Source organism: Esox lucius, chromosome 1 (genome assembly GCF_011004845.1).
Source record: "Esox lucius isolate fEsoLuc1 chromosome 1, fEsoLuc1.pri, whole genome shotgun sequence".
Classification (NCBI taxonomy): domain Eukaryota; kingdom Metazoa; phylum Chordata; class Actinopteri; order Esociformes; family Esocidae; genus Esox; species Esox lucius.
In genome coordinates, this window is record NC_047569.1 from 9757189 (window position 1) to 9765756 (window position 8568).

Below are 8568 nucleotides of genomic sequence, written 5' to 3' on the forward strand. Positions count from 1 at the left end.
TGACGTTCCACGTCCCTAGAGATAGTTTCCTTGTCCAGGGATCGGGTTGTCTAGGCCCCTGCCTTTGACCACTGCCCGATCCTCTTCGCACCGACTCCTTATGGTCCCTCCTGTGGGTGGTGAGTCCACGGGAAGGCGGCCCCACGACGCTCCTTCGGGCAATGCCCGGCCGGGCCCCATGGGGAAAGGCCCGGCCACCAGGCGCTCGCGTGCGAACCCCAACCCCGGGCCTGGCTCCAGGGTGGGGCCCCGGCTGCGCCATACCGGGCGACGTGACGGAACTCAAAAAATGTTTCATCGTCTAAATACTTTATTCACATAATTATTTTGAAGCTCTCAAAAATCTTGCATATTCAGCAATAGACAAATATGTGTTTTTTTATTTTTTAAGATTACGTTGACCTTTTATTCAAAAGGAATTCCTGAAGGGGACACCAAAAGTAGTGCTGTAATACTGTTTTAGTTTGTGCCATTAGTTTGTTCGCTACTGTAGATCGGCAAATTAAGCTATTATGTGTGAACCCTACCAACATAAAACCAACTGACTGGATTAGCCCCACATTAGCTACGTGCATTGAGTGCCATTCAGATGGTTGACACGAACACCTTCACCTTGCCAGCTAAGGAACACTACATACATTGCATTGCAAGATTGCTGAATGTTATAAATGTGTCTTACTGTATTGAGCGGTAGAAGTAAAGACATTTCTCACATTTCCTTTGTTTGAACTAGTTACTGAAAGTGAGCCACCAATGACAGACTGTCAGATTCCCACACACTTACGTAGTACCTGCTTGATGTGCTACTGCTGAGGTTTGGATCAAACCATTGTGAGGCAAAGGGTGGGGATTTGCGCTATTAAGGGTCTATAATTAACAAAGTGCTTTCATTGCATGTTATAAATATTATGAACATTTCTTAGTTTACAGTGATATATTGGGGAGGGACAAATCATAGTTTTCCCAGGATGGCAAATCTGTCCAAAAGACAGTAAATGACTGTCTAGTCTCTGAGTTACACATCTTTCCCCTTTCTTTATCTTTGGTTGAAATTACATTACCACTAAGGGGTAATGTAATTTCAAGAAATGTTTTCCACAATGATTTTGACCAGTTGTCAGCTCTTTCAGGAAATGGTAAGATGCTCTAGTCGCTAATATCATTCGTTTTTGTGTCAGGCGTATTATGTTTATTTTAGAAAAATATGACTGCTAGTGTTGGCTGCCTGTTTCTTGTCCCGATTTGAACGCTTGCGTAGGTCTTCAAACAATTGCAACGAGGAAATAAAGTTATAAACACGGGTGTGATTGAACGTGTCGAGGGGTTAAACTTACTTATGTGTGTGTAATTATCAGTAGCCCTACAAGCTCCAGTATGAAGATGAACGAGGAATGCCGTAGTAATCTATATTCCATAGTTATACAGTTACAATACAAAATATGGTCACATACCAACACAATTCAGCGTCTTCACAACGAGTCTTAAAGTCTACCAAGTGAACCATAGTATTTAAGACAATATAGCACAAAGGTGTGCTAGGAGCTTCGGTTAATGATTCCAAGAACTAAGTCAAGCTTCACTATTTATCCCACCCAGACAGACTGATTCCAAACTAACCCCACTGAATCTATAATAGGATTAACTCACCTTGGCTTAAACAATGGAAAAAAATAAACTGGCATTCACACATTTACATATATTCAATTAGCACCATCCAAAGCTAGACACTTGTTCTTGCAGGATTCTTCATCCAGTAAACATTTACCTGTAACAGGCGATACATAACATGTACAGCACTGAAAACTATTGCAGAGTTTATCCCTTTATGAGAGTCGCATTAAAAGACTAAACAGCAGTGCAGTTAATCCAACGAAAGACATATATTTACTTTGATGATTTGTCCATCCTCACACCTGGTTCGTCTGAGCAGATGGGGCTACCTTGGCCCCCACCGTGTATGTCCGTTCATTTTAGGATGCAAATAGAGCTTCCCAGCTCATACCTTCAACAAGTAAAACATGTTGAGGAATGTTTAGTGCAAATCTTTACTGAACATTATATTAAGAAGTGGAGGACATTTAACCCTTTGACACGTACGATCACACCGGTGTGATCAGTCTAGAGTGGTCCCTGAAGCGTACGATCACACCGGTGTGATTAGAATGTATTGTTTAGAACGCATCATTAGAACGCCTAGGTATGAGTGACGTAACAATGGCTGATCAGACCGCGCTGTTATTTACTCACATTTAGCTCAAACAGCGTTTATAACTTCATTTCCTGATTGTAATTGTTTCAAGAACACACTATGTTATAAACCAGGTAGCAAGCACAAAAAAGTGTTACTTACGTACCAACAGGTAGCCAACACTAGAAATTAGATTTTCTACAATAAACATAATACGCAAAAACAAATTATATTAGCGACTACTATAGAGCATCTAACCATTTCCTGAAAGAGCTGACAACCTGTCAAAATCATTGTGTAAAAACTTTCAAGTTATGTTACCTGTTGAGGGTGCTGCTATGCTTTTTATCAATCAAAGATAAAGAAAGGTGAGTAACTCTAAGACCTGATGGTCATTTACATTTGCCAGTCTTTCAGACAGATTTGCCATCCTGGGAAAACTATGATCTTCATTTTAGCTGCACTGCATTACAGGTCAAACTTTGTTAGCTAGCGGTTAGCTGACGTTTGCTAGCGGTTAGCTGATGTTTGCTAGCTAGCTACAGTTACACATAAACCAGCGCTTTGCAGCTCTTTGAATTTGAGTCAAAAAGAGAAGCTTGCAATGCAATGTAATTAGTGTTCCTTCCCTGGCAAAGTGACTTCATGTCAACCATCTGAACGCCACTCAATGCATGTAGCTAACGTGGGGTTAATCCAGTCAGTTTGTTTTGGTAGGGTTCACGCACAATAGTTCAATTGGCAGATCTAGTAGCAAACCGATGGCGCAAACTAAAACAGTATTACAGCACTACTTTTGTTGAGAAAAAAGCTCGTAATCTTCAAAAATCTACCTTTTCACTGATTGCATTTGTCCATTACTAAATGCAAGAATCGGAATCTATAATTTTTTGAGAGCTTCTGAATAATTACGTAAAACTATTTACACACCACCTATTGCCTGATAGATTGCGTATGTTTTATTGATACAAAAAGTGAAGCGTTTCAGTATCTTTCTCGCTGCGATCTTTAGAAATAGGACAGCATTTTTAAGATTGGTTCATAATTATTCAATATACATTTTAAACAGTTACTACCTGTAGAAGTTTGTTAATATAATTTAAATAAAAAATTAGTGTCACGGTCGTGGGGTGGAAAGGACAGAGGCGCAGACTGAAGGTCACAAGGGTAATCCATGTTTTAATCAAACAAAAGAAAGAAGGACTCCAACAAAACAAAAAGGCAGCAACCAGTGACGTGGGTATTCCTTACACAGGACAAACAAAACCAAAATGAACCACGCCTTGGGGCCTACAAACTAAACTTAAATAGGGTCCCCAATTGGAGGCAATGACTAACACCTGCCTCCAATTGGGGAAACCAAAAAAAAGGAGTAGAGGTGGCTAAAGGCCACCTCCTGTCCTGTCCTGGCTATGCCCCGAGCCCAGCGCAGAGATGGCTAGGGGCACAGCCAGGACGTGACAGTACCCCCCCCCAAAGGTGCGGGCTCCCGACCGCAAGACCGGGACGACCACACCCGGACCGGCGGAGGCTCAGCGCCCGGAGCCGCCGGCACAGGCCGGGGAGGCGGAGCTGCAGGGACAGGCCAGGGAGGCAGAGGGTCAGGAGACGGGAGAGCCGGCGGAGGGACAGGAGCCGGCAGGAGAGCCGGCGGCGGAGGAGCAGGAGCCGGGGGAGCCGGCAGAGGGTCGTGAGCCGGCGGAGGAGCAGGAGCCGGGGGAGCCGGCGGAGGGTCGACAGCCGGCGGAGGAGCAGGAGCCGGGGGAGCCGGGGGAGCCGGTGGAGGAATAGGAGACGGGGAAACCGGCGGAGGGTCAGGAGCCGGCGGAAGAGCCGGCGGAGGAGCAGGAGACGGGGGAGCCGGCGGGGGAATAGGAGCCGGCGGAGGAGCAGGAGCCGGGGGAGGCGGCGGAGGGTCCGGAGCCGGCGGAAGAGCCGGCGGAGGAGCAGGAGATGGGGAAACCGGCGGAGGGTCAGGAGCCGGCGGAAGAGCCGGCGGAGGAGTAGGAGCCGGCGGAGGAGCAGGAGACGGGGGAGCCGGCGGGGGAATAGGAGCCGGCGGAGGAGCAGGAGCCGGGGAAGCCGGCGGAGGGTCCGGAGCCGGGGAAGCCGGCGGAGGGTCCGGAGCCGGCGGAAGAGCCGGCGGAGGAGTAGGAGTCGGGGGAGCCGGCGGAGGAATAGGAGACGGGGGAGCCGGCGGAGGGTCCGGAGCCGGCGGAAGAGCCGGCGGAGGAGTAGGAGTCGGGGGAGCCGGCGGAGGAATAGGAGACGGGGGAGCCGGCGGAGGGTCAGGAGCCTGCGGAAGAGCCGGCGGAGGAGTAGGAGACGGGGAAACCGGTGGAGGGTCAGGAGCCGGCGGAAGAGCCGGCGGAGGAGTAGGTGCCGGCGGAGGAGCAGGAGCCGGTGGAGGAGCAAGAGCTGGGGGAGCCGGCGGAGGGTCCGGAGCCGGCGGAAGGGCCGGCGGTGGGTCCGGAGCCGGCGGAAGAGCCGGCGGAGGGTCCGGAGCCGGCGGAAGAGCCGGCGGAGGAGTAGGAGCCGGGGGAGCTGGCGGAGGAATAGGAGCAGGCAGAGGAATAGGAGACGGGGGAGCCGGCGGGGGAATAGGAGCCGGTGGAGGAGCAGGAGCCGGGGGAGCCGGCGGAGGGTCCGGAGCCGGCGGGAGAGCCGGCGGAGGAGTAGGAGCCGGGGGAGCCGGCGGAGGAATAGGAGACAGGGGAGCCGGTGGAGGAACAGGAGCCGGCAGAGGAATAGGAGACGGGGGAGCCGGCGGAGGAATAGGAGCCGGCGGCAGGTCGGCAGCCGGCAGAGGAGCAGGAGACGGGGGAGCCGGCGGAGGAATAGGAGCCGGCGGCAGGTTGGCAGCCGGCGGAGGAGCAGGAGCCGGGGGAGCCGGCGGAGGGTTGACGGCCGGCGGGGGAGCAGGAGCCGGCGGAGGAGCAGGAGACGGGGTAGCCGGCGGGGGAATAGGAGCCGGTGGAGGAGCAGGAGCCGGGGGAGCCGGCGGAGGGTCAGAACCCTGTGGGAGAGCCGGCGAAGGAGCCGGAGACGGGGAAGCCGGCGGAGGGTCAGGGAGAGCCGGCGGAGGGACAGGGAGAGCCGGGACAGGCGAGGGCGCCGCTGAGGCCGGGACAGGCGAGGGCGCCGCTGAGGCCGGGACAGGCGAGGGCGCCGCTGAGGCCGGGACAGGCGAGGGCGCCGCTGAGGCCGGGACAGGCGAGGGCGCCGTGGGACGATGCGGGGGCTCCTGGGCAGGTGAAGGCGCTGCGGGACAAGGCGGCCAGTCAACCGCGGGCTCGGGCGGCGGCGGCCAGTCATCCGCAGCCTCGGGCGGCCAGTCAACCGCTGGCTCGGGCGGCGGCAACCAGTCATCCACGGCCCCGGGCGGCGGCGGCCAGTCATCCGCTGGCTCGGGCGGCGGCGGCCAGTCATCCGCGGGCCCGGGCGGCGGCGGCCAGTCATCCGCGGGCCCGGGCGGCGGCGGCCAGTCATCCGCGGGCCCGGGCGGCGGCGGCCAGTCATCCGCGGGCCCGGGCGGCGGCGGCCAGTCATCCGCGGGCCCGGGCGGCGGCCAGTCCACGGCGGGTCCTGGCGGCGGCGAAAACAGGGCAGCGGGAGGAGCTGGCGGCTGAGGCCACTGGGCAGCGGGAGGATCTGGCGGCTGAGGCCACTGGGCAGCGGGAGGAGCTGGCGGCTGAGGCCACTGGGCAGCGGGTGGAGCTGGCGGCTGAGGCCACTGGGCAGCGGGTGGAGCTGGCGGCTGAGGCCACTGGGCAGCGGGAGGAGCTGGCGGCTGAGGCCACTGGGCAGCGGGAGGATCTGGCGGCTGAGGCCACTGGGCAGCGGGAGGAGCTGGCGGCTGAGGCCACTGGGCAGCGGGTGGAGCTGGCGGCTGAGGCCACTGGGCAGCGGGTGGAGCTGGCGGCTGAGGCCACTGGGCAGCGGGTGGAGCTGGCGGCTGAGGCCACTGGGCAGCGGGAGGAGCTGGCGGCTGAGGCCACTGGGCAGCGGGAGGAGCTGGCGGCTGAGGCCACTGGGCAGCGGGAGGAGCTGGCGGCTGCGGCCACTGGGCAGCGGGAGGAGCTGGCGGCTGCGGCCACTGGGCAGCGGGAGGAGCTGGCGGCTGAGGCCACTGGGCAGCGGGAGGAGCTGGCGGCTGCGGCCACTGGGCAGCGGGAGGAGCTGGCGGCTGCGGCTCCCAAGCAGCGGGGGGCGCTGGCTGCGGCTCCCAAGCAGCGGGGGACGCTGGCTGCGGCTCCCAAGCAGCGGGGAGCGCTGGCTGCGGCTCCCAAGCAGCGGGGGGCGCTGGCGGCGCTGGCTGCGGCTCCCAGGCAGCGGGGGGCGCTGGCGGCGGCTCCCAGGCAGCGGGGGGCGCTGGCTGCGGCTCCCAGGCAGCAGGGGGCGCTGGCGGCGCTGGCTGCGGCTCCCAGGCAGCGGGGGACGCTGGCTGCGGCTCCCAAGCAGCGGGGGGCGCTGGCTGCGGCTCCCAAGCAGCGGGGGGCGCTGGCTGCGGCTCCCAGGCAGCGGGGAGCGCTAGCTGCGGCTCCCAGGCAGCGGGGGACGCTGGCTGCGGCTCCCAGGCAGCGGGGGACGCTGGCTGCGGCTCCCAAGCAGCGGGGGGCGCTGGCTGCGGCTCCCAAGCAGCAGGGGGTGCTGGCGGCTGCGGCCACTGGGCAGCGGGAGGAGCTGGCGGCTGCGGCCACTGGGCAGCGGGGGGCGCTGGCGGCGCTGGCTGCGGCTCCCAGGCAGCGGGGAACGCTGGCTGCGGCTCCCAAGCAGCGGGGGGCGCTGGCTGCGGCTCCCAAGCAGCGGGGGACGCTGGCTGCGGCTCCCAAGCAGCGGGGGGCGCTGGCTGCGGCTCCCAAGCAGCGGGGGGCGCTGGCGGCGCTGGCTGCGGCTCCCAGGCAGCGGGGGGCGCTGGCGGCGGCTCCCAGGCAGCGGGGGGCGCTGGCTGCGGCTCCCAGGCAGCAGGGGGCGCTGGCGGCGCTGGCTGCGGCTCCCAGGCAGCGGGGGACGCTGGCTGCGGCTCCCAAGCAGCGGGGGGCGCTGGCTGCGGCTCCCAAGCAGCGGGGGGCGCTGGCTGCGGCTCCCAGGCAGCGGGGAGCGCTAGCTGCGGCTCCCAGGCAGCGGGGGACGCTGGCTGCGGCTCCCAGGCAGCGGGGGACGCTGGCTGCGGCTCCCAAGCAGCGGGGGGCGCTGGCTGCGGCTCCCAAGCAGCAGGGGGTGCTGGCGGCGCTGGCTGCGGCTCCCAGGCAGCGGGAGGCGCTGGCGGCGCTGGCTGCGGCTCCCGGGCAGCGGGGGGCGCTTGCGGCGCTTGCTGCGGCTCCCGGGCAGCGGGGGGCGCTTGCGGCGCTTGCTGCGGCTCCCGGGCAGCAGGGGAAGCAGGGCGCCGCGGGGTAGGCCGCGGGGTAGGAGCAGGCTGCGGAGTAGGGAGTGGGGCACGCCGACTGGACAAGGGACCACTCGTACCATCCAACCCGTGGCTGGTAGGAGGCACGGGCTGCTGCTTCCTCCTCTGGCCTCCCCTCCTACGGCCCGTCCTCTCCGTCCTCTGCATCTCCTGTAGGAGCTCCTTGACGACCCCCTCCTCCTGCCGGCTGAGGGGCTTGACATCACCCCACTGGTCCACGCCCCATAGCACCCCCCCAAAAAAGTCTTGGGGCGACCTCCGGGTTTGCGCCTCCGGGGGGTCTTCCTCCACTCTCCCATACACCACATCCTCGTCGTCCGGGGAGAGGGAGTCAGCCCCCCAATCGCCTCTCCAGGCATACTCCCCTCTCAACGGGTGTACCGGAGGGGCGTAGCCGGAATAAGCGCAGAGACGCCGAGCTTCCTCCTCCGGCGTCTCTGGCTTCTCCCACAACCACAGGGAGTTGTCCCTGTGGCCATGGCGGGTCTTCCTCGTGCGTCTGCGGTTCCTTTTTTGGTGGTTCATTCTGTCACGGTCGTGGGGTGGAAAGGACAGAGGCGCAGACTGAAGGTCACAAGGGTAATCCATGTTTTAATCAAACAAAAGAAAGAAGGACTCCAACAAAACAAAAAGGCAGCAACCAGTGACGTGGGTATTCCTTACACAGGACAAACAAAACCAAAATGAACCACGCCTTGGGGCCTACAAACTAAACTTAAATAGGGTCCCCAATTGGAGGCAATGACTAACACCTGCCTCCAATTGGGGAAACCAAAAAAAGGAGTAGAGGTGGCTAAAGGCCACCTCCTGTCCTGTCCTGGCTATGCCCCGAGCCCAGCGCAGAGATGGCTAGGGGCACAGCCAGGACGTGACAATTAGATGCATAACTAGTAAGCAGCGTGGTGTTTTTGGGAAGCTGCAGATTAAATGTTTTGTGACGTCACAATCAAATTCTGGAACTCTGAGTGAGTGC

At 59.6% G+C, this 8568-nt stretch overlaps 1 protein-coding gene across 1 annotated transcript; it reads right to left on the reverse strand.

Annotated features, from left to right (window-relative positions):
• Window positions 1–3932: 3932 nt before the first annotated feature.
• Window positions 3933–8120, reverse strand: LOC117594731 (basic proline-rich protein-like; the record flags this gene model as incomplete). Its single annotated transcript, XM_034293344.1, has 2 exons — window positions 7491–8120; window positions 3933–5267 (listed from the first exon to the last, which is right to left on the reverse strand). Coding segments are annotated over exons 1-2 (1965 nt in total), but the record flags the coding sequence as incomplete, so codon positions are not given.
• Window positions 8121–8568: the final 448 nt, after the last annotated feature.